The sequence below is a fragment of the Euprymna scolopes genome, chromosome 34 (assembly GCF_053919585.1).
Source record: "Euprymna scolopes isolate OS-2025 chromosome 34, ASM5391958v1, whole genome shotgun sequence".
NCBI lineage: Eukaryota > Metazoa > Mollusca > Cephalopoda > Sepiida > Sepiolidae > Euprymna > Euprymna scolopes.
Window position 1 is genome coordinate 74,952,105 of NC_136515.1, and position 27,498 is coordinate 74,979,602.

At 33.1% G+C, this 27,498-nt stretch overlaps 1 protein-coding gene and 1 pseudogene across 1 annotated transcript in view; one reads left to right on the forward strand and one right to left on the reverse strand.

Annotated features, from left to right (window-relative positions):
* The window catches only part of LOC145259259 (atrial natriuretic peptide receptor 1-like), a 115,599-nt gene that overhangs the window by 58,772 nt on the left and 29,329 nt on the right, over positions 1 to 27,498 (forward strand). The window contains exons 13-17 of the mRNA XM_080117095.1: positions 3,464 to 3,568; positions 8,155 to 8,226; positions 10,341 to 10,503; positions 14,512 to 14,663; positions 19,046 to 19,581. Of these exons, the coding sequence (XP_079973221.1) occupies positions 3,464 to 3,568; positions 8,155 to 8,226; positions 10,341 to 10,503; positions 14,512 to 14,663; positions 19,046 to 19,581 (1,028 nt within the window). The remainder of the gene's footprint in view (positions 1 to 3,463; positions 3,569 to 8,154; positions 8,227 to 10,340; positions 10,504 to 14,511; positions 14,664 to 19,045; positions 19,582 to 27,498) is intronic.
* On the reverse strand, positions 13,081 to 13,199 carry LOC145259415 (5S ribosomal RNA; annotated as a pseudogene).

Genomic DNA, 27,498 nt, shown 5'->3' on the forward strand with positions numbered 1-27,498 from the left:
ATTTATTGTCGGTCTGATTGTCTGCACGTACGCAGCCACCTGCGCTCACTCACACACACACACACGCACACACACACACGCACATACATCGTTAATTGATATATACAAACATATAATGTTGGAAAAAATAAATAAAATGAAATAAAATAACTAAATTAACGGAGAATATTCTTTTCATCATTTACTTAATTTTTTCTATTCTTGTTCAAAATTATTAAAGTATTCGGATTGTTCTTTTTCTTTCTTCTCCCACCCCCATGTATACTCCTATATGCACATATATACTCATACATACATACATGATAATGATGATGATTGCAATGTCTTGTCAGACGAGTGCCACTCCCTCAGACATTTAAAATCCATGAGCCCAAATGTCTGAGGGAGTATCTATACAAATATGATATTACAGGGTCTTAGCTTTATACGACAGCTAAGTCTCTCTCTCTCGGTTCAAAATGTTGAGATCCAGCAACAAGCAAGAGCAAGATAGTCAGCAACAAATTAAACTGAAGACCAGCTTAATGCGGGTACAGGTCTTCCGCTTTATGGTTTTTTAAATCAGAGATTTGCTTCTCCTAGAAAGGTTGCCTTCACCACGGCTTACGGGAGCCATCTCCACCCCAATACACATATACACACACACAAATATACACGGTGCTAGTTTGCCGTTGACCCAGAAAAACATACATACATACATACAGTAAGTGCCAGGTATAGGGTGAAAGCATTATTTTTAAATCAGAAGCCATCACAAAAATTGGAAGCTCGATATGCCGGTTAGAGAAATCAGAGGTTAATAATAACATTTAATGTTGGAAATGAAACTGAAAGATTATTGCAATGCTTAAACGAGGAGTTGAATAATATAAAAACAACAAAAATAGCAATAATAATAATAATAATAATAATACATACATACATACATACATACATATATATATATATATACATTGGTGATAATAACAATAATAATAGTGATAATAATAATAGTCATAATAACGATAATAATAATAATAATAATACTAATATAATAATAATAGCGATAATAAGAATAATGATAATAATAATTATGATAGCGATAATGATAGTGATAATAATCATAGTAATAATAGTAGTAGTAATAATAATAATAACAATGACGATAATAGGAAGGAGAATAATAATAATAATAGTGATAACAATAATGATAATAATCATAGTAATGATAGTAGTAATGATAATAACAACAGTACTAATAATAATGATAATAATAATAATATTAATAACTATCATAGTAATAATAATAATGATAAAAATAATGATATTAATAATAATAATAATAATAATAATAATAATAATAATAATAAACAACTCAATCCTGTATATCTTCATAGAGGGGTACTATAGTATATAGGTTTTGTGAGGGTGAATGGGGGGTCGCACCCGTGTCTACACCTGTGCATTTGTGTGCGCACGTATACATGCTCAGAAAATGGACTTAAATATATGTCAGAAATAAAAATGTGTGGAATCTGAAAAAATAAAATAAAATGGAGAAAAAGGCCTTACGTAAACAAAAACTTCTAGTGGGGATGCTAAGCCGTCCTTCCACCGCGCATACTCACTCTGCCCTGTGTCCTATAGGGAAATGTCTTTCGTAGGTTTCTATTTTTATGAAAAGAGTACTCATTTAGCGGTCCCAAATCTTTATTTAGACCGAGGATGTGGGTGTTAAGTCTCAGAATTAGTTTCTTTTCATGTTGTCTTCTTTGTCTCTGTCTCCGAAAGTTGCATGTTGTCTATGCTGTGGTCTGGAAGGGTGTAGTACATTGCTATTGTGTGCTGTGTGGATGTGTCCCTAATTGTTTGTATATATATATATATATATATATATATATATATATATATATATATATATATATATATATATATATATGTCTGTTTCCATATTTTCAAACTCTATCTCTCCGAAACTAAAAGCCTCACATCGGCGCTTGGGACCTCAAATGATTGCATTTTTCATGAATATGGGTATTTAACCGGTTAAAATAGTTTATCTATATATATAAATCTCAAACGTCTGTGTGTATGTATGTATGTTTGTTTGTAACGCTAAAACTTTTTACAGACACAACCAAACTTGCCAAATTTGCTATCATATTGAAGCCCCATTATCCGGATGACAAATATCGAAATTTCACGTCAAACGGATCACTAGAAGTAGGTCAACTGATCAGTTTTCTTCAAGGGGGGCCCTCCAAAAACCTGTCATTATCTATATATATAAATCTCAAACGTCTGTATGTATGTATGTATGTTTGTTTATAACGCTAAAACTTTTGACAGACACAACCAGAGTTGACAAATTTGGTATCATATTGAAGCCCCATCACCCGGATGACAAATATCGAAATTTCACGTCAAAGTGACCACTAGAAGTGGGTCAACTGATCAGTTTTCTTCAAGGGGGGGCCCCCAAATCCCAAACATCTGTGTGTATGTATGTTTGTTTGTAACGCTAAAACTTTTGACAGACGGAACCAAAGTTGACAAATGTGGTATCATATTGAAGCTCCATCACCCGGATGACAAATAACGAAATTTCACGTCAAACGGACCACTAGAAGTTGGTCAACTGATCAGTTTTCTTCAAGGGGGGGGCCTCCAAAAACCTGTCATTATCTATATATATAAAAGCCAAACGTCAGTGTGTATGTATGTATGTTTGTTTGTACGGAACCAAACTTGACAAATTTGGTATCATATCGAAGCCCCATCACCCGAATGACAAATATCGAAATTTCACGTCAAACGGACCACTAGAAGCTGGTCAACTGATCTTCGAGGGGGGGCCCAAAAAAAACTGTCATTATCTATATATATATAAAAGACAAATGTTTGTTTGTAACGCTAAAACTTGAGATGAAAGATTCCTCTCCCCTAAGAATAAAACATATGTTCAATATCTGCTTTTGTTTTTTATTGTTTATACGGTCCCGAGCAACGCCGGGTAGCCCTGCTAGTATATATATAAGAACGATTCATATATATATATATATATATATATATATATATATATATATATATATATATATATATATATATGTATGTATGTATGTATATATATATGTATGTATATATATGCATGTATATATATGTATGTATATATATGTATGTATATATATGTAATATATATGTATGTATATATATGTATGTATATATATATGTATGTATATATATGTATATATATGTATGTATATATATGTATATATATATGTATGTATATATATATGTATATATATGTATATATATATGTATGTATATATATATGTATATATAAATGAATGTATATATATATATATATATAGAGAGAGAGAGAGAGAGTATGACCTGATTACTTCTTTTTTTTAACTGACAGATTATTTTTACGTTTTTTGTTTTTTTTTTTTGTTTTTGTTTTTTTCTTGTATTTCTCTTAAAGTTGATTGAGCTCAAGCACTCGAACATTGCGATGTTTGTTGGCGCTTGCGTGGGACCCGGTCCGGCATACATATTCTGGGAGTATTGCTTAAAAGGAAGCCTTTGGGTATGTAAACTCTTTCTTTTCATTCTTTTTTTCCTTCTTTTTTTCTTCTTATTCATATTCTTATTTGTTTCCTTTTTCTTCTTTTTTCTTTTTTCTTCATTTCCTATTTCTATTTCACCCTCTTCCTTTTCTTTTATCTTCATTTTTCTTCCTCCTTTTTTTACTTTTTTTTTTGTTTTTCTTCTTCTATTTCCTGATTCTTCTCCTCTTTTAACCATAAGCATTGTCCAACCATTAATAATTAACGATATGCACTTAAAATTGTCCAACCATTAATAATTAACGATATGCACTTAAAATTGTCCAACCATTAATAATTAACGATATGCACTTAAAATTGTCCAACCATTAATAATTAATGATATGCACTTAAAAGAACTAAGAAAAGAAAAAAAATAACGTTGCAGAAAAGAAAACGAATTTTTAAAAAAAGGTTAATTTTTGTAAAGTTTGACTTAGAACGAGAATTTAAAAAAAAAACGCATCGATTCATGTAGAGTAAATAAATTGCAGTCGTTCTTTTATTTACCTGTTTTGTTTTTAAGAGTGCAGACACGAGGACAAGGGTGGGCTTCATTAAAATGTTTTTGTGGAACGGACTGGATTCGAACGTGGCACACCCAGGTTTTCAATTCGAGACGATAACCACTTTGCATCTTTAGTTGCAAAGAATTTAAATACTGCTTTTTTTCAAAGAAAACTGTATAATTATATTTTTATTACAGAATTAAATTAAAATTTAGCTGATTAAAAAATGAACTAAATTGGGTAATGATTAGATGCCGTCTGAAAAAAATGTGATCAAATGATTTGACGTCACTTGTTTTCTTCTTGGCTGGTTCATCGGATCCGAGGATCAATGAGAAGGCTTCCTTGGTGGCGTGCCCTCTAGTGACTGTGCAGACCGATCCTTGACATGCACACTCTGCGACATCCAGGCCATGGGATTTCTTGGGATGAGGGTCCATAGGCAGATGATGCTTTCTTCTTTCTACGTTTGTCCTGTCTTGATGATACTCTGAGTAATAAAAGTTTGGAAGGAATTTATCTCTAATTTTTAAATGAGATTGTGTAGCCTGTAAGGTTTGTTCACGAACAAAAATGAAAACAAAATGGTGGCCGCGTAAATGTATGTAACCTCTTTCTTCTCATTCTACTTCTTCATTCTTTTTTTCTTTTTTTCTCTTCTTTTTTCTTCTTATTTTTCTTCTGTTCTTTTTCTTATTTTTTCTTCTTCTTCTAAATGTAAAACTTTCTTGTCTTCTTTTTCTTATTTTCTTTTTCTCATTTTTTCATTCTTCTTCTTCTTCTTCTAAATGTAAAATCTTCTTTTCTTCCTTTTCTTTTTCTTTTTTATTTTTCGTCATCCACGTCTTCTTTTTCTTTTTTTAATAACCATGTGTGCGCCACGAATTTCAGTGCTGACATGTTTACGATCCTTAGTAAGTCGCACTCTCCCTATCATTTGAAAATTTTAGAGACTCTTTTTATTGAGTCTTTGAGACCTTCTCTTTGCAAGCAAAAAGAAAATCTTCTAGGACTTAATTTAGTCTCTATGTAATTTTCCCACGTTTATTTCTTTTTTTTTCCTACCCCCGCCATATTCATGACTTTTTTTGTTTGTTTTAAATCGTATTTTCCTCGATTTAGTTTGGTAAGTGAGGAATGAAACCTGATTAGCTAACCTTTATTTTCATTTTTTATTTTTTTAATTCATTATGCTTTTTGGTCTGTATTTAGCCGTTATAAAATTCTTTATCCCCCGAAAAATTTTCAAATATATATATATATATATATATGTGTGTGTGTGTGTGTGTGTGTGTGTGTGTGTGTGTGTGTGTGTGTGTGTGTGTGTGTGTGTGTATATATATATATATATATATCTTACACGGAGTCTATTAAAGAGTTTCCAACTTAATAGGTCCTGCACTGTCAACTAAACTCCAACCTCTGTCCAACTGCTGAAGTGTTGTATCCCATTGCCTGATTTACAAATATTTCAATGGACTGAGCTCTGATGAACTCAAAACACTTGTTCCCCCTCGACGTAATTATCTCTGACTGCTCTGACAAGCAGCAAAATTCCACCTCCACGCCGTCTAAATCTCTAGATGCTGGAAAATCTTCTACTCTAATAGTTTCTTTCCTTGAACTGTTGACGTTTTGAATTCCATTCCGGTGCCCTACTTCTACTTCTCAGGCTGTACTGACGTGCAGAAGTTCAAGTGTTATGTGAACAGATATCTCACTGCTCCATCCTCTATATAACATCCTTGTAGATTTAGTTCTAAATAGCAGTCCCTTATGCTCAAGTGGTATTGAGCCTTGTTTTGGGTATGAAAAAAAGAACAGTAAAAAAAAAGAAATGAGGAAGAGGCTCGGACATAAACAGTGGTCTGCTGAGGGAGATATAAAGAGGAGAAAATATTTTAGAAGTGAGTTTGAAAAAAGAACATCATATGAGAAATAAAATAGTTCCTTTTTTTTTTTTAGCAGCCTGAATGCAATGTTAAAAAGGCTTAGAGGACGAGTCGACCTAAAGAACTAGATCTCTTTACTTGTTCATCTCCTTGGGCAGAGCAGTGTTATTGCCAAAAGTGAGGTCGAGTCAGAAGGAGAACCTACTGCAGTATGGCAGTATTTATCGACATTAAGCTCTAAGTCCCATTCAATGCACTAATACCAGGAACTTTGAAATTTGAGATTATTAATTTGGCTTCTACGAACTACTAATTTGATGTCATCTGCAAATAGGAGCAAGGGTCTCGTCGTTCTGTCACACTTAGATGTAAAATAGTATTCTCATCGATAGAATAAGGATGCGACTTAAGGATAGTAGCTATTTTTTTTTTTTTTGAAAAGAAAACATTTATATAGCTGTAAAGATATAAAGCAAAAAAAAGGAGAAGGAACTGATATACAAAAGTGAAAATTAAATCGCTTGAAGAAGACTCGAAACAGAGTCGAAAGCTTGCTTCATATCTTTAAAGGTAAATAATTTTTTTCTTTTAAAGAAAACTATCAGGGAGACCCGACGTTGTCCGGCATTGGATGAGGATCAACAAATGTTCCACTCTCCCATACTCTATCGTCATCGTTTTAATCAAATCGATTGATTCCTTGTTCTAGTTTCACATGCCTCCCAGCAGTGACTTAGTTCACAATACACTGTAGTTTACATTGCACTGTAGAGAATCTACTGTTGATTTTATAAACTTCTCTGTAAATATAGACTTCACTTAAAGTTTAAAATGCAAAAGTCAAGTATCATAGTTCAATTGTGCTCTAAGTATAAACATTCATTTCAAAGAAGCCCCTGTCATATCCAAGAACCAACTGTTGATTTTATGAAATTATTTTTACATAATCACTTCACTTAAAGTTAAACGTACCAAAAGTCAAGTATCATGGTTCAGTTGTGCTCTAAAAAGAAACATTCATTTCGAAAGCGCCCCTGTCTTGTAAAAGAATCTCTAGTTGAGATTATAGACTGGGCCTTTCTACTGGTGCGGTGATAAAACTTCTTCAGTGTGATGTTGGGTTGCATAAAAGTGTTAACTTTTGAGAAAATTGGACTTCTTTTTTATTATTAATTTTATTTATTGCGGACTATTATCCTCATCTTTTCTTAGTTGTTTCACGGCGTTTCGATCAACTATTCATCTGGCCTTCGTAACCGCAATGCGATAGGAACTCTGAATCTCCTAACTGCATCCACTGTCTTCCGTAGTGGTTGTCGTCTCACCACGTTTTTGGCCAAGTAAGCCTTTGGCCGGCTTTGGCTAGGATTGAAACCGCTATCTTCAGACAATTCTCATCTGGAACTGTAGAGCTTCAACGTCTCTATCAACTGCGCCACGGGCCGCGAAGGGCGATCAAGGTTGAATTTTTGGTCTTATAAATTCATGTTTATTTATTATCTGATTTTTCATGGTCGGGTCCGTACTGAATGGTATATCTATTATTTTAATTGGAATGCATTATTGAATTTATTTATTGCGGACTATTATTATCTTTCTTAGTTGTTTTCACAACGTTTCGGCCAACTGTTCCTCTGGCCTTCGTCAGGTGGTAACCTCGACGGGATAGGAACTCTGAATCTCCTAACTGCATCCACTGCAATTACTGCCTTCCGTAGTTATTGTCGTCTCAGCACGTAATAGTCCGCAATAAATAAAATTTATAAATAATACTCATCCCGATAATGAATTCCAATTAAGTACTCTATTCTTTTTTTTTTTAATTGAATTTTTACGATTATCGATTTTCGATACTTATCGGATGCATTCAGTTACAAAACCTACGTAAGAACACTCCCGGACACATCAAGTACCTTTGTGTAGATTTTTTTTTTAATCGGCTCAGCCGTTTCCGAGTCCATAAGGAATAAACTAACACACAAACGCACACAACGAAGTTCCTTTTATATAATAGTAGAGATAAAAAGCACATATTGTTTTTGGCGTTCTTAAATTTCAAATTTTGATATTCATTTCATAACGATATTTTTTTTAATGGCATCCTATTTTTTGTATTTATTATTGTTTTCTTATAAATTATTTAATTTTTTTATATTTAATTTTCAGGATATCATTAAAAATATTAATATCCGCCTCGATGACATGTTTAAGTTTGCTCTGTGTCAAGATATTGCCAAGGTGAGTTCGCAAGTGTTTCTCGTTCCCTATTAATAAAAGAAAGATTGTAGTGTCGCTCTTGGTCTGTACTGATTGAAAGATTGTAGTGTACGCTCTTGGTAAGTACTGTGTTAACATTTAATGTACATGTAGTTAAATTGGTGAATGAGAAAGATAAATAAAAACATGAATGGGTCACCAGTTAGCAAGTGCTAAGTGACAAATAGAAATTTTGGAATGAATACGAGAAAACATGAATACGAACAAAATATATTTATATCAACAATTTTACAGAGATGTAAAATAGACTTTGAAAGTTTGAGAAGTTTTAAAGTTCTTGAATAAGAAGTAGACAAAAGGCGTCAGAAAGTTTGTTTTAGAGTTCCGTTGTGTATATATGCGTGAGTTTACCTTTTGTGTGGCTCTGGTCACTGGAGATATAGCAGCTAGCTGAAAGGATTTTCAGCGTGAGGCATTCTAGTCTTCTATGATGGGCGTTGTTGATGCTGAGAGTCAAGGCGAGTGGTAGGTGTCATCCTCATTTTATTTGATGACGCCATTGTTTCTTTATAGGAGTTTCTTCGACCTGTTATTTTAACAAAAAAACTTATTACTTGTAAGATTAACTTTTTAACTAATTAACCGATCATTATGAACAATGAAATATAACGACTAAGCGCAAGAGTGTGTAATATGGGCTATATTTTGTTTAATTTAATTTTATAAAAAGAAGAAAACGGAGCTGAAAATTCACATAACTATTTCTGTATAGTAATAAGTATTAGACAAAAAATATTGAATATTAGAAATAAATTAATAAAATATATAAAATATACAACATTATGTAATATAAATATAAATATGAATATAAAATACTATACGATATAAATATAAATATTATATAATATATGAAATATAAAAATATTAGACATCAATGAATAAAACAATATATAAAATATTATATAAAATATAAAATATTATATAAAATAAATATAAATATTAAATCTTATATAATCTAATATATAAAAGCGAAAATGTATGTATGTATGTATGTGTGTTCGCTTTTTCTGTATGTCTACAAAAGGCTTTTTTTCAGAGAAGCGGTCGGTCGGTTCACAACTTTTTTAAAACTTTTTATATCACATATAAATCGTAATATCTCAGAGTTAACAACGAAGCTCGCCTGTCTATTTAATTTGCTCGATTTCGGGAAGATAAATATTCAACATTTGTCGCTCGCGGCATGTGGGTTAGTCTTTTTCCTATAACATCTTGGGAAAATAAAAATCCCGCAGTCAAACTTGACCTCATTAACTCATTAAAACGGGCACCTGCCAAATCCAAGTAATTAAATAAATTCAAACGTGTTTCCGTTAGCATCTCGCGGTGGGGCAATGGTTAATGTCGCACATTTTCTTTTTCACACTTTAATTTACAACTTTGCCTCAACAGTTCGGGTTCGATCCTCATACTTACTTTTTTAACCCCCACCCGCGGAGTTTCCACACACACCTCCAAACACCCGGGCAACGCCGGGTACCCCTCGCTAGTCTAATATATAAAAGGGAAAATGTGCGTTAGTTTGTGTGTGATGTGCGTTCGTGTGTACTTGTATGCCTGCCAAAAACTTTTGACAGACGCATCGAACTGCGACGAAATTGGTACCGTAAGAAAGATCAATCTCTCGGACGAAAGATATGTAAAAATTGGCCACAAAGATTTATTCTGTGCTGGTCAAATGTCATAAGTCGTCGTGGCCATGACAACCTGTGCATTAGCTTTTTTTTCACTTCCTTTTCTTTTTTCGTGTTACAGATTCGAGCCTGCCCACTGCGGCTACTTTTTTTTTGGGGGGGGGGGGGGTTGCACGGGCACTTGCTATTATTTTGATTGAAACATTTTTAGCAGGGGTGCTCAATATCCTTAGAATACAACCTCTCTCCACCCGGGTAACGCTGGGTATCTATGCTATTATAAATATAAATATAAAATATTATATAATATATAAAGAATAAAAATATTAGACACCAATTAATAAATATTCGCCAAGTTTCGGTTTCTTTTGGACATTTTAAATATTTTCCATTCCTATATAGTAATCTGCCGACACATCATTTAATTTCTGACTTTTTCAGGGTTTGGACTTTCTGCATAAAAGCGAAGTGCACGAACACGGAAACTTGAAAAGCTACAACTGTGTTGTCGACAGTCGATGGACGTGCAAACTGGTCGATTTTGGTCTTCGATTTCTCAAGCATAGCAAACCCATTGAAGAGCGGATCACCCAGGCGCCATCAGGTGAGTAGATTTACTTCCGGTCAGTTTTCTCCATGGCACTTCTGCATATATATTTTTTACTATTGAGTCACCTTATCAAGGCATAAATGCACTCGGGCATATGGGTTAATGGGTTTATCACGTGGACGGTGAAACATGATGGGTAACGATAGTTGAAATTGGGCAGAATTTGATTGTTTAAGAGGACGGCTTAACAAGAATTTGTTCACATTGAAAATGACTATGTTGTAGTCAGATGGGTAGCAACCCAGTGGTATCGTACTCTACTGACGATTAGTTCTAGGAAAGGAATTCTGCTCACGGAGTTTCCGCTTATTTTAAAATACATCGAAGAAGGAAGGAAATTCTTGAAAGTTGTTCTAGCTAGATGACAGCGGGGGGGGGGCAACCAAAGATTGAAGCGCATTTGAGGACCCATCATGAAAATATAGATAGAACAGAGAAAGATTGCCAGCATCTTTTCTGTAATAAACAGGCTATTGAGTGACCAGAAGGCATCGTCTACTAGAATTCGAAGTCGATTTGTCACTCTGTCAAGTCAAGAAAGGATGCATCAAATGTGACAACAGTATTCGATCTTGTGGCGTATTTCTTCGTTATTTGGATAGGGGATTACGCCAGACGTGTGAGATACTTTCTCGAACAGTAGAATGAATCAAATTATTATTTTTCATAATATAGATGCAGGCCCTTGCACAGACAAATGACGTAATAAAGCATGTTTACGCTTTTTACTGATAAAATAGAAGTTAATAATTTTTACATGAAAAATACGTTTTCATTTTAAGAACAACTCATAAAATTCTGCAAATATATAACCATTTGTATGTATATAGGTAATAGTTTCAAAATACAAACTCATAGCAAGTGAGCTACACAAACGTTTGTTTCTTTCTACTAGAAGAATTCGCCGGGCTAACTGTTAGTCTGGCGGGATTTTTCGATGGAATGAAACACTTGCGATAAGTGTACATTATGTTCTGCAAAGCTCTAGAGTATTGAGGAGTTATATATATAGTAGCGTCCAAAACTAAGGGACAACATTTTAAAACCTAATATTTGTTAGAAATAACAACCGTGAAAAGCTGAAATTTTGACAACTGGTAGTCGTTCTCACCCATAATAACATACTAAAATTTGAATCATTTGCAAAGGATAGAAAAAGAATTATAACAATTATTTATTTATTTTCAAAATAGTTGTTAATAAACATACATTATAAATAAACAGATCAAAGTGTTCTTTGATACACCAGAGACGCGTGAGAAAATTTTTGGTTTGAAAATAATTTATTTTTAATTTTGTTCACATCAAACAAGGCAAATAGCCCTTAAGGAAGTAATACAATTAAAAGAAAAAATAATTCACAATAATAATTCAAGAATAAACTCATTTAAAAGTTTATTTAAAAAATAAATGAATATTTATTTACTTTAAAAGATAAAAGAAAAAATAGCATATATTGTTCTAGTTTTCTTAACATTTAATGGTTAGACTAACTGATTTTTTTAAATATAAATATCTCTTACTTTTCTAACTGTATTTCCCCCGGAAGAAAATTCTCTCTTTTAATTGCACGTGTTCAAATGGAAAATAATTCCTTCTCTTTATAAGAAAGAAAATGCTGTCACGTTGGACAATTTTCGTAAATTTCTCTTCAGTTTGATACCACGGAAGAACTTCTGGTAGTATCTTCAAACTTTATTCCGTGACATCAGCACGTTAAGTGACTTTATTGCAAGGGTCATGTATTTATATAGGTCGTGATTTGAGTTTCAATATATGCACCAAATAATTACGCTGTGGCATCGGTTCCTATGAATGAACAAGAGTTTCTGCTTTATTTTTTTTTTTTTTTTACTTACGTTCACTCCAATCAAGACATATCGCTACTTGGACGTACCTGTACCTGGGAAAGATTAACAAGATGTTAGTTTGCGTTACATTTTAACGTTTGCATATATTTACAGTCAGGGAAGCAGGCAGCAGGAAGGGAATTGCAAAGTCTAGCGATTTGAAGGAAGAAACTATTAGAGTAGAAAGCTTTCTGCCATTTAAAGACTACAACAGTGAAGGGGTGAGACTTTGCTGCTAAGTGTGTTTGTCGGGGATATGTACGTCGAGAGGGCACAAGTTCAACGAAATGATCAGAGCACATTCTATTAAAATATTTGCAAAACAGGCACAGAAATTCAACAGTGAGGCGATGGGACAGGGGTTGGAGCTTAGTTGACAAAGTGGGACCTATTAGATTGACAACTCTTTTATGGACCCTATCCAAGAGAAAGAGGTTAGTCGTAGATGTACCAGTCCAGATGTGGCAACAATACTCCATGCATGGGCGAGTGGTGGTCTTGTAGTGTGTGTGTGTGTGTGTGTGTGTGTGTGTGTGTGTGTGTGTGTGTGTGTGTGTGCAGCACCAACCCTATTCAGTGTTTAATCGACTTCCTCCGAAGGAGGAAGTTTCATGGGAGTATAAAATTCACAAGAGGTCCCTAGTCGCATGTATATCCCCGTTAGGGGAGATGACGACGTTAGGTTTTTGCAACTTTTTGCAGGGAGGTGTCGACGTCCTCCTACATACAGTACCTGGACTTCCCAAATTGGTCACCCATTTTAGTAATGACCAGGCTCAACGTTGCTTAACTTCAGTGATCTGATGGGAACCGATGTGTCAACGTGATTATGCTGTATGGCGGTCTTGTAGAGGTACAGAATACTCTCAGGTGTGATTAGTCTTCTAGCTCGATAGAGGGAACCCACCTTCTTTGCAGCAGTCTTTGCAATGTTTTCAATGTATTTGTTCCAATTCATATTGCCGTGAATGTTAGGCCGAGGAGTTTGTAGAAAGAATTCTAAGGTAGGGTGTTATTTGTCATGGATATCGGTGGTTAGAGAGGCGTCCTGTAATTGTTCAAGGAGCTTAGTCTCACTATCATTAAATATTATCATTCACTTCTCACAGTTTATCGATTATATGAGGAGACAATTTTATGATCGGTTCATTAGTTTCATTAGTAAGAACACTATGCTGTCAAATCCTACAATTCCAAAGTTATGCACACTGCTGTCAAAGATTACTACTCGAAATTCGACACAATATTGTACAAAACTCATAATTCTAAACTTCGACACACTGCTGTCAAAGCTTACTTCTCCAAATTCGACACAATGATGTCAAAGCTTACAATTTTAATATTCGACACAATGCTGTTTAAGCTCACAATTCTAAAATTCGACACACTGCTGTCAAAGCCAACAATTCCAAAATTCGACTACTTTTAAAGCTTTCTACTCCAAATTCCAAAATTCGATGAACTCTTTTAAAAGCTCACAATTCCAAAATTCGAGACACTGCTAGCAAAGCCCACTAATCCAGACACACTTCTTTCAAAGCTCAATATTAATTCGACACACCGCGTTCAAAGCTCGCTACTCTAAATTTGGCATACTGCTATCAATACCAACGATTCCAAAATTCGACACACTGCTGTAAAATTCATGATTCGAATGTGTATCGGATTTGAAGTTGTTAGCTTTGACAGCAGTGTGTCGAATTTGCAGGCGTGAACTTTGATAGCAGGATATGGAATTTAGAGTCGTGAGTCGCTTCTGGCAAAGATTTGGATTTCTGAACCGTTTTTATATTTCTTCAATTAACAACTTTTTCAAAAAAAACTTATTTATTTAATTTTCTTGTCTTTCTGTGCATCTGAACTATTTTAATACGGACTGTAAATAAATAATAACGAAATGCGGTTGATAATTATTGATGTGGAATATTTGTTTTGTTTTTTTTTGTTTTTTTTTTTGTTTTGTTTTTTTTTTGTTTTGTTTGTTTTTTGTTTTGTTTTTTTGTTTTTTTGTTTTTTTTTTGTTTTTTGTTTTTTTTTTTGGGGGGGGGGGTTGTTTTGTTTTGTTTTTTTGTTTTGTTTTTTTGGTTTTGTTTGTTTTGGTTTTGTTTTTTTTTGTTTTGTTTTTTTGTTGTTTTTTTTTTATTGTAAACAGACTTGTACTGGACATCACCTGAGGTTCTACGGGGTCTGTCCACTGGTTACCTTGTGAAAGCCGACATGTACGCTTTGGGTGTTATCATAAAAGAGGTATTTACAAGAAAATCGCCTTATCAAGAATACGGCCTCACTGCTTCCGGTAAGTTAGTGAAAGATTATTTATAATTTACGTGACTAAAAGATTATTCATTACTCCAAGCACGGACTAGTTTAATTAGTAGTTGAGCTTACCTTTATACTTGCATGCGTGGGGTACTTTTAGTAGCAGTAGCAGTAGTAGTAGTAGTAGTAGTAGTAGTAGTAGTAGTAGTAGTCCCTAACTGTGTTACAGAGGAGATGGTGGGGTTACAGGTGGCAGAGGAGGTGGTTATGGAGAGGACGGTAGACTGTCTAGGCTTGCGATGATGACATCAATAGAGGCCGGATCCAGGGGAGTCGGTCAGGGCAACGATCCTAGATCGAGGTGCGCCGAAATAAGTTTAAAATCGGAGACATCGGAGAAATCGGAGAAAATCATAATAAATAAAGAAGTACATATCGGAGAAAATCGGAGAAAATCGGAGATGTGGAATTCCCAAGGATTTAGATCAGCAGGACTGACTGACATTTCAGACAATACACAAAAGATGCGTGGAGGAATGTTCTGACGTCATCCGTCCCAATAAAAGAGAGACCGCCATACAACAAGAAAAGAAGCGACCGCGGCAGAGAGAGTGGACATATCATATCTCTGCCATTTTGCACATACACACCACCTCCACCGTGTGACTCCTCTTTGCAGTCAGTAGTGTTATTGGAGAATAAACATTGTATTCTAATCATTCCTGTTACTTGTTATTAAAAGTACAAGAGACTTTTTTTTTGTTTACGTCTGATTATGGAGGTACGCATAATTGTACGGATTCAAACAACCCCCGACTAGCGATCTGGCTAGTCTTTTGAATAACACAACAACTGGAGTATTTTCTATTTCAGTCGCATAAATTATTTAGAGTTGAAAAGAAAACCCACACACGAGCCGAATTATTTTTTTTAATCTAGTAACAGCGTAGTTTTATTTTCATCTGCTTAAGGAGACATAAAAGTGATTTTTAAAAAATGTTCTTATATTCAAGGCTCCTAAAATTCATACTAGTATTATCCATGTCATAGTGCATATAGTAGTGGCCTTTTGGTCAAGATCAAAGTGTAGTATCTGTTCCGACAGATACTGCAAGCTATGACTAGCAAAGACCAGATGTGGGGGCAACCCCACATTCCTGACCATTAACCAGCTCCCATTTCCCACCTCTCGGGAGCTGGTCCCCTTTTTCCCTTCCCCCTCCCTTCACTCCTCACATTAAAAATCGGCCTTGTGCCTAATTTGCTCGGTGGGCGAGCAAATAAATACCATCTGTTCTTCAGATGCTGCACTTCTATTTCTTGTTCTCTTTCGGTGGAGGAGAAATCCTTCACGACTGAGACAATTTTTATTTTTGTACCTTTTCTCCACGTTAAAAAACGACCCTGGTGTCTAACTCTGTCCCGTGGGGAGGCATAGTAAATAGGTACACTATTCCGGAGGTTAAATGTTCAAGCCGACGACATTCCAAAAATACAATTGAGAATTACTTAGGACTTCAATCCAGTCTGAGCTGACGGGACGAGAACATGCTACTCGCGTGGATTAAATAAAGGTTTCCGTTCGAAACTCCGTGCAGATTCTCGAGTTCGACAGAACGATTCCCGAATTCGACAAAATATACATGAAGAAGGTCGGGAGTTATATCGACCGAAAGGTTTTGCGAATGACACTAAAAATGAGAGACGAAATCTGAATAATACAAATGTTATGAAAAACTGTTCAGTTTGGGGAATTAATTTTACCTGTCATGGGACGGGTATTTTTATAACAATCAAAATTGATCATAGAATAATGTATGTTAAAGGCTCTCCTCCAATATCAATAAACATAGTCGTTGGTAATTACAAGATAATGGTTTTCGTTAGGCGTAAATTAACTTCTAACTAAAAGTAATCTTAATTATATTTTTGTTTGGTAAGGTTTTTGTTTTTGTTTTGTTTGTTTTGTTTGTTTGATTTTTTTTTTTCGTCTATTTTAAATAACAGGTTTCATACAGTTGCTAAGCAACGGGAATCTTGGTCCAAAATAATTAAGCAAAACAAAAATAAAATAAACGCACAAAAAATAGATTAATTTTTTGACATATCCTGACAAATTGTTACAACCATTCATTTCAATGTTGCCTTAAGTTTGCCTCCTTGAGGACTAAAACGCAGTCATCTTCAAATTTAATGTCAATAAACGATTGAAATAGTTTTGATCGAAAACAATATATATATTTTGAAGTATATATATATATATATATATATATATATATATATATATATATATATATATAGTTAGTAATTTATAAAATATATATGGCGATTAAGCTACACTATATATTCTGCGTTTCGTCCACTTATAGGATTCGAAGGGGCGCGGTGGAGACTAAAAAGCTGATTGGCTAACCAGAAATCCTCAACATATATAAAAACAAGAAGCAACCACAGAATATCGCGCATAAGCCTGACGAATCCTATAAGTGGATGAAACGCAGAATATTCAGTGTAGCTTAATCGCCATATATACTTTATAAATTACTAACTAGCTCTACCTACGTATTGAGAACTTTTGAAGTAAATACTTAAAGTTTACGCACAAATCTATACTTTCGTATATTGAATTTATGTGAGTAAATGAAGTAGTTATATATATATATATATATATATATATATATATATATATATATATATATATATATATATATATATAGTTTTACAATTAAGTTAACTCTGTTTGTGTTTCCTTTCCGAATAATAAATGTTTTTTACAATTACTAAAGTGTTTATCAAAATATTTAATTAAGCCTCTGTACTTATATATATATATATATATATATATATATATATATATATATATATATATATACATATTCATATATATATATATACATATTCATATATATATATATATATATATAAGTGTGTGTGTGTGTGCGCGCGCGTGTGTGTTCATTGTAAAGAGTCTCCTTGCAGTATGCAATTTTATTTCATATATATATATATATATATATATATATATATTAGCTAGCAGCCCGGCGGCGTTGCCCGGTTGTACAATACGTTTAAACATGATATTTTAATGTATGCAGATTACTTATGTATCATTATAGAATCAATCCTCTATTGATTATTATATATTACGAGGAATAATTTAAAAAATAAGAAAATAATACTGATAATATCGTTCATCACATTCCATCTGTGTTTGTTTACAATATAACGTCAGCTGATATTTGGGCTTGACAATGAATGCCCTGGAAAAGTCACTTCTGATTAATGTTTAGTTTTAAAATATGTAAACGGAAAAAATTATTTGCAACGATTAAAAATGGCACCTCTCCTTTTATCGTAAATTGAACTCATTAACAAGAAAAAAATTTTAATAAAATGTTGAGGTACATTTGGGCTTGCACAGGTGATCATTCGCTCTGTAGTCGAATGTTCTATCACTAAGCTATATCCCTGTTTTTAAGAAGAAATGATTTGCTGAAATTTTATTATCTCCTTTGGCCGGTGTAACATAAAATATTCCTCTCTAAAAATGATTTTTTTTTTATATCTGTTTTTTATAGCTATTTTTAAGACAGGAATTTTTCGATTTTCGATACTTATCGGATAGATTTTTGTACAAACATTTCTAAGAACACTGTCAAACATATAGTTTAGTTTTGTTTGAAATGTGCAAAAGATAGACTCAGCCGTTTCAGAACTTATGAGGAAGGAACTCACACACATACACACACACAAAGTGACTTTTATATATTAGTAGAGATAGAGAGGTATATATATATCTACTTTTGTAATCTATTATATATGTATGTATGTATGTATGTATATATGTATATATATATATAATATATATGATAAATATATAGAAATAACTTACTACCTAGCTCTACCTACGTATTGAGCACTGTTGAAGTAAATACTAAAAGTTTACGCATAAATTTATACTTTCGTATATTAATTTTTGTGATTAAATTAAGTAATCATTATATATATATATATATATATATATATATATATATATATAATTAGAAATATAAATATTAATATTATATTTAAATTCTATCAAGAGAGTCAAAAATCAATATAGATAATATAGCGTTATTCAAGAAATAGGAAAAATAGATGATAAAATATAATTGTATAAAAAATAAAGAACAGCACGAACTAATTTGGACTTGAACTATTTTTATTGGGATTACATTTGATCTTGACACACATATAAAAAAAATCCCCTATTTCCGTGGGAGTAGAAGGAGCTATTCAAAAATGCATTCGTTCGGTTTCTTTCTATCTTTTTCTCTTTCTTCCTCTTTTTCTTTCTCTTTCTCTCACTCTCTCTCTCTCTCTCTTTCTTCCTATCTCTCTTCCTATCTCTCATTTTTACTCTTGTTCTCTCTCTCTCTCTCTCTCTCTCTCTCTCTCTCTCTCTCTCTCTCTCTCTCTCTCTCTGCGCTGATTCATTGTCCATTCGTCACGTCAGATTTCCGACTTCCTGTACCCGTAACGTTACTGCTCTGACACTCGACTTCTCATTTAAAACTTCCCTTTACTTTAATATGGAAATTTACATTCGAATGCTAATCTTACATACTCGAACTCAAGTACTTCTACATTATTCCGTTCCGTTCTTCACACTTTCTTTTCTACTTTTTTTCTTTAACGTTTCAGAGGTTATTAGTCGTGTTAAGATGGGTCCCAGAGGAGAGAGTGAACTGTTCCGACCATCGACAGACATTATTCACGGCTGTTATTCGGTAAACGAAGAGGCGATGAGCAACGATTTCTCGTCGTATCCGTCTTATTGCCCCGCCAAAAATGGTGTGGAAGCACCTGTCAGTCTTTACACAAATGTTTTTCATTTGGCTCGAGGATGTTGGTCAGAAGAACCTAACAGCCGTCCAGCTGCCGGGAGAGTGTACAAAGCTCTACTGAGACTAAATCCTAACAGGTAATTAATATGTCAATATATATATATATATATATATATATATATATATATATATATATATATATATATAATTATGATTAGTTTTTTTGGAAAAAGAATTCCAGCAGAGTGCTCAATTAAAAGGAAAATCCAAATTTTAAGAGCGTACTTATATTTTGTGTACAGAAAGTTGTTAGTTGAGACAGGTCATTGGTACCGTCGGTTTCAAGCCCGATAATAAGGCCCGTTTAAGGTATCCTTATCGAGCTCTCTTCAGCCAATATTCGTCTATCTTATAACCGGAAGTGTGAAGTATATATACCTCGCGAATCCACGTTCAAATCTCGTTTTGTTTAATCCCCCCCCTTTTTTTTTTTTTTTTTTTTATCTATCTATATATATATATATATATATATATATATATCGGGTAATGTAATACCTAATTTTCAACTTTGAATTATTTAAATTTAAGATCTAATTTCGAAAAAATGTTTTTTTTTATATGAATCGATTTTAATTTGAACCCCATTTAATTTTAAAATCTCTTTCCTTATGTATAAAAACTTTAAAATCTGTATTGGTATCGGTTAAAAACTTAAAAATTCGTTTAATTATATCGAACATTTAAAAATTTCCAAAAATACGTTTAAAATTTTAAAAAATATATTTTTAATTATATCGAATCACGTTTAAAAATTTCAAAATACGTTTAAAAATAATTTTTTAAAAACCCAAATCTTTCAAGGTTTGGGGAAGTGAGTATTTATCTATCCTAAGTGATTTCCCTAGTTTATTAACATTATTATATTTTTCTATAGTTTTAAATTCGAAATAGATTATAAATTACATTTATAAAATATAATATATATATATATATATATATATATATATATATATGACATTAATTAAAAATCTATAATATAATTGCGATTAAAATCCAAGTTTACCGACTAATTATTTATGTATTTACAATTTTTTTTCCTTATATATATATATATATATAAAAACAACATCTAAGTGTTGTTCTTTTCATTGATCCAATTTATTAGGAGACCCTTCCTTCTATGTATGCAACTTTTCAAAGCTTCACTCCTCACATTTAAACATTTTATTTTTGGGTCATGAATGGACCGGAGGATGTAGTATTTCTCTGCGTTACAGAGTGAGCATTGACTTAATTCCGGGACGTATGCTGGTCTATGCTCTATTTTTCTCCATTTTATGGAAAAGGGTGTATTTTTTTCTTTAAGCTCCCACACGCGGGTAGCTAATGCTGTATTCATCCTTGTTTTAGCTCTAAAGGAGCTCATATGTGCATAATATCTTTGTTTAAATTGGCCTTTTGTCATACCTATATATATTTCCGGTATATTTGTGGATTGTTCCGTTACTGTGGCCTCATAGACAAGGGATTCAGCTTTACAATTACCCTCCAATGGACAGCTATTTTTGGTCCTGCAAGAGCAGCCTGCGTTATCTATCTTTTTTGGTTCTTTGGATATTATCGACTTTATTGATGGAGCTGTCGAGTAACTAACTTTCACCGTGTTTCTATTAAAAAGTTTATGTAGTCTATGTGTTCTTGGAAAATGTTTGTCTAGAAGGCTAAGAAAACAATGCCCTACTCTAGTTTTAGTGTTCAATGAAAACGGAGGTAAGAACCAGATTATTTTCCGTTTCCTCTTTCGTTTTATATTTTCTTTATTCTGGGTTTGTTGAAATTTTATGTTTTCATTGAACCCACTTTGATGCAGTGCGTCATTATAATATGGTGCTGCTTTCTCGAACACTTCAGCGTTCGAAGAAAGCCGTGAAATCCTTTGGCTAATGTTCGCTACCATATTTTTAAACACTGTGGGTGGGTGGCATGAACCCTTATTTATATACATGAGTTTTTCATTTAGTTTGTGAAAGGGTTTGTGTATTTTCTTCTCGAGATCTAGAGTGGCATCCAAAAAATCTACTCTATCTAAATTTGTCTGTATTATTATTTTAAAGCCTAGTTCCTTAAAAAATTCAGTTAGGTCTTTTCTAAGCCTGTCTAGTGCACATCCATTGTAGTCACGCGATAGGCAAAGTCCATCATCTCTATATAATCCAAAAAAGTGATCTGGGAATTTATATTTCATGGTCTCCAGTAGAAAAAGTCCAACCAGATCGCAGATATCAGCACTGTCATACGCCCCCATCGCGACGTCAAAGGGGTCTTCGGGGTTTGATTTTTTGACCCACGTTTTATCGTCAAAAAATAAAAGGGTCTGTCGAGCTTGCATGATTGTTTCCTTATCGAGCTCACTTATCTTTCTATATTTTGATGCGAAGATCAACGATTTTTCTAGGATTTCCTTAGTGATTGAAGGATAAAAATCGACGATATCCAGTTGTGTAAACTTACATTTGTGTGGTTCAGTTATGTTTTTAAACCAGTTCAGTACCGCGCTAGTGTCTGCCCACAAATTAAGATTTGATTTTCTTTTTATCTCTTTTACTATTTCTCTAAGTATAGATTTGCTAGCTAGACCGATTTCGCTTTTAGCCGGGTTTATTAACCTGCAGGTTGGCCTATTATTAAAATTTTCCTTGTGGTCTTTTAAAGTTATATACACATTTTTCTTTGCTAACCTATTTACTCTGTATTCTATACCTAATTTTGTGGCAACTTCTGTAGCCTCTTGGTTAATAGATTTATAAGTATCTTTTCTTGCTACCTGGTATTTTTCTGTAATTGAGTTTAGTACAAGTTGTTTTTTCTGTTCCTTTTCCATTTTATATAAATTTTTCGTTTTATCTGAGAAAACAATCGTCTCATTTTCTCTTTTTATTTTTTTGATATCAGCTGTCATTGTTTTTTGAAATTGATTTGATCTATGTTTAAATTCAAGCTTAGCGATAATGTCTAGTAAATCTTTTTCAAAATTTTCTAATTCTTCCACTTTACTCGGGTATTTTATAGATTTTAATCCAAAATTGTTTTTCACATTCTCTTGGATGTTTGTTTCGTTTATAACCTTCCATCTCATCCTCTGAATTACATCTTCAATTTTCGATAGTAGGATTCTTGTATACAGCTGGTTACTTGGTGTTGGTATATTTGTAGTGGAGTAATTTAAGGTATATTGTTCCATCTCCGGTTGTTTTTAAAGAAGGTGGTCTTTACTTCCTGTTTTGTGGTGTTCTTTCCCGATAGTGCTCAACCACTAGGCTATTGGTATTTACCGTAAATTCCTGGTGGGGGCGAATATGATTAGTTTTTTTGGAAAAAGAATTCCAGCAGAGTGCTCAATTAAAAGGAAAATCCAAATTTTAAGAGCGTACTTATATTTTGTGTACAGAAAGTTGTTAGTTGAGACAGGTCATTGGTACCGTCGGTTTCAAGCCCGATAATAAGGCCCGTTTAAGGTATCCTTATCGAGCTCTCTTCAGCCAATATTCGTCTATCTTATAACCGGAAGTGTGAAGTATATATACCTCGCGAATCCACGTTCAAATCTCGTTTTGTTTAATCCCCCCCCCCTTTTTTTTTTTTTTTTTTTTATCTATCTATATATATATATATATATATATATATATATATATATATATATATCGGGTAATGTAATACCTAATTTTCAACTTTGAATTATTTAAATTTAAGATCTAATTTCGAAAAAATGTTTTTTTTATATGAATCGATTTTAATTTGAACCCCATTTAATTTTAAAATCTCTTTCCTTATGTATAAAAACTTTAAAATCTGTATTGGTATCGGTTAAAAACTTAAAAATTCATTTAATTATATCGAACATTTAAAAATTTCCAAAAATACGTTTAAAATTTTAAAAAATATATTTTTAATTATATCGAATCACGTTTAAAAATTTCAAAATACGTTTAAAAATAATTTTTTTTAAATCCAAATCTTTCAAGGTTTGGGGAAGTGAGTATTTATCTATCCTAAGTGATTTCCCTAGTTTATTAACATTATTATATTTTTCTATAGTTTTAAATTCGAAATAGATTATAAATTACATTTATAAAATATAATATATATATATATATATATATATATGACATTAATTAAAAATCTATAATATAATTGCGATTAAAATCCAAGTTTACCGACTAATTATTTATGTATTTACAATTTTTTTTCCTTATATATATATATATATATAAAAACAACATCTAAGTGTTGTTCTTTTCATTGATCCAATTTATTAGGAGACCCTTCCTTCTATGTATGCAACTTTTCAAAGCTTCACTCCTCACATTTAAACATTTTATTTTTGGGTCATGAATGGACCGGAGGATGTAGTATTTCTCTGCGTTACAGAGTGAGCATTGACTTAATTCCGGGACGTATGCTGGTCTATGCTCTATTTTTCCCCATTTTATGGAAAAGGGTGTATTTTTTTCTTTAAGCTCCCACACGCGGGTAGCTAATGCTGTATTCATCCTTGTTTTAGCTCTAAAGGAGCTCATATGTGCATAATATCTTTGTTTAAATTGGCCTTTTGTCATACACAAACCCTTTCACAAACTAAATGAAAAACTCATGTATATAAATAAGGGTTCATGCCACCCACCCACAGTGTTTAAAAATATGGTAGCGAACATTAGCCAAAGGATTTCACGGCTTTCTTCGAACGCTGAAGTGTTCGAGAAAGCAGCACCATATTATAATGACGCACTGCATCAAAGTGGGTTCAATGAAAACATAAAATTTCAACAAACCCAGAATAAAGAAAATATAAAACGAAAGAGGAAACGGAAAATAATCTGGTTCTTACCTCCGTTTTCATTGAACACTAAAACTAGAGTAGGGCATTGTTTTCTTAGCCTTCTAGACAAACATTTTCCAAGAACACATAGACTACATAAACTTTTTAATAGAAACACGGTGAAAGTTAGTTACTCGACAGCTCCATCAATAAAGTCGATAATATCCAAAGAACCAAAAAAGATAGATAACGCAGGCTGCTCTTGCAGGACCAAAAATAGCTGTCCATTGGAGGGTAATTGTAAAGCTGAATCCCTTGTCTATGAGGCCACAGTAACGGAACAATCCACAAATATACCGGAAATATATATAGGTATGACAAAAGGCCAATTTAAACAAAGATATTATGCACATATGAGCTCCTTTAGAGCTAAAACAAGGATGAATACAGCATTAGCTACCCGCGTGTGGGAGCTTAAAGAAAAAAATACACCCTTTTCCATAAAATGGAGAAAAATAGAGCATAGACCAGCATACGTCCCGGAATTAAGTCAATGCTCACTCTGTAACGCAGAGAAATACTACATCCTCCGGTCCATTCATGACCCAAAAATAAAATGTTTAAATGTGAGGAGTGAAGCTTTGAAAAGTTGCATACATAGAAGGAAGGGTCTCCTAATAAATTGGATCAATGAAAAGAACAACACTTAGATGTTGTTTTTATATATATATATATATATATATATATATAAGGAAAAAAAATTGTAAATACATAAATAATTAGTCGGTAAACTTGGATTTTAATCGCAATTATATTATAGATTTTTAATTAATGTCATATATATATATATATATATATATATATATATATATATATATATTATATTATATTTTATAAATGTAATTTATAATCTATTTCGAATTTAAAACTATAGAAAAATATAATAATGTTAATAAACTAGGGAAATCACTTAGGATAGATAAATACTCACTTCCCCAAACCTTGAAAGATTTGGATTTTTAAAAAATTATTTTTAAACGTATTTTGAAATTTTTAAACGTGATTCGATATAATTAAAAATATATTTTTTAAAATTTTAAACGTATTTTTGGAAATTTTTAAATGTTCGATATAATTAAACGAATTTTTAAGTTTTTAACCGATACCAATACAGATTTTAAAGTTTTTATACATAAGGAAAGAGATTTTAAAATTAAATGGGGTTCAAATTAAAATCGATTCATATAAAAAAAACATTTTTTCGAAATTAGATCTTAAATTTAAATAATTCAAAGTTGAAAATTAGGTATTACATTACCCGATATATATATATATATATATATATATATATATATATATATATATATATAGATAGATAAAAAAAAAAAGGGGGGGATTAAACAAAACGAGATTTGAACGTGGATTCGCGAGGTATATATACTTCACACTTCCGGTTATAAGATAGACGAATATTGGCTGAAGAGAGCTCGATAAGGATACCTTAAACGGGCCTTATTATCGGGCTTGAAACCGACGGTACCAATGACCTGTCTCAACTAACAACTTTCTGTACACAAAATATATATATATATATATATATGATGAAAATAATGGAAATAATATTCCGACAAAATAGAGAAAATAAAAAGGAACAAACCGTAATATGTGTTCATCAACGTTTCGTCTTTATTTCGAGACTTCCTCTGGATGACGCAAGTTTATATTCTTATTGGGAAAAATTTCAACAGATATATCTTTTTCCCAATAAGAATATAAACTTGCGTTCATAGTTTTAAAATTACATTAACGACTATATGACGTCACTAAAATGTCCTTCTCTTTAACAGCGCCAGCCCCCCCTCCTTTTTGAATTTCCAACATCAATTTTCCGTTTCTCTGAAACAGAACTGCGTCACACTGTGCACGTGAAACATTTTCAAATATTTTGTACTGGTATATTTTTTGGTTTCTTAATTTCATTCATCCAGAGGAAGTCTCGAAATAAAGACGAAACGTTGATGAACACATAATACGGTTTGTTCCTTTTTATTTTCTCTCTCTCTCTCTCTCTCTCTCTCTCTCTATATATATATATATATATATATATATATATATATATATATATATATATATATATATATATAGAAATAGTCAACCACCGCAGCAGGAATAACCTTTTTAGTGACACACAATATGGTTTCCGCTCTGTAAGATCTACCGCAGATGTGCTGACGGTTATATCCCACAGGATTAGTGAATCTCTTGACAAAGGCTTCCTTTCTAGGGCAATTGCTCATGACATATCAGAGGCCTTTGACAAGGTATGGCATAAGGGTCTACTTCACAAGATTTCCAGCTACGGTATAACTGGAAATGTTTTCTCAATCATTAAATCATTTCTCTCCGATAGGCTTATAAGAGTAGTGGTAGATGGACAAAAATCGGAGGCCTGCAATATAAATGCTGGGGTCCCTTAGGGGTCAATCCTGGGCCCAACTCTCTTCCTGATCTACATCAATGACCTCCCTAAACACATACTTAAATCATTCGTTGACATCTATGCTGATGACACGACCATCTACAGCAACACATCAAAGGCTGTAAATGACAAAGTTCTCTCTGATTCTCTCTCCTCTGATCTCGAGCGCGTGGTTCAGTGGGGGAAGATGTGGCTAGTTACCTTTAATGCATCCAAAACCAAACTCCTATCCTTACATCATCAACGCTCTGATCCCCAGCTGGCATCAATTGTGATGGATGGCTCTCGTCTGGGTGAGGCCCCGTGTTTTGACAAGCTTCTGGGTTTGACCTTTACTCCTGATCTGAAATGGAACACGTACATCAAGTCTGTTGCCAAGGTCGCTGGAAAGATGGTGGGATCCTTCTTACCGCTCCAGAAGATATCTCACTACTGATGCAATTCTCTATCTATATAAAAGCCAAGTACGTCCAAGGATGGAATACTCTTGCCATATCTAGGCAGGAGCTGCCAAAAACAGCCTATCATGCCTTGACAGAGTACAAAATAGACTTCGTGGCTTAGTGGAGGATTCCCTTTTCTCTACCCTGCAACCCCTCTCTCACAGAAGAGACGTTGCGAGCCTATCCTTGTTTTATCGTTATTTTCATGGCAGGTGCTCGTCTGAACTCCAATCCCTGGTCCCCCCTCGCCAATCTTTCACGAAAAACACCCGTCTAGCTGAATCCACTGTGAAAAATTTCCCCCACTCTATATCTG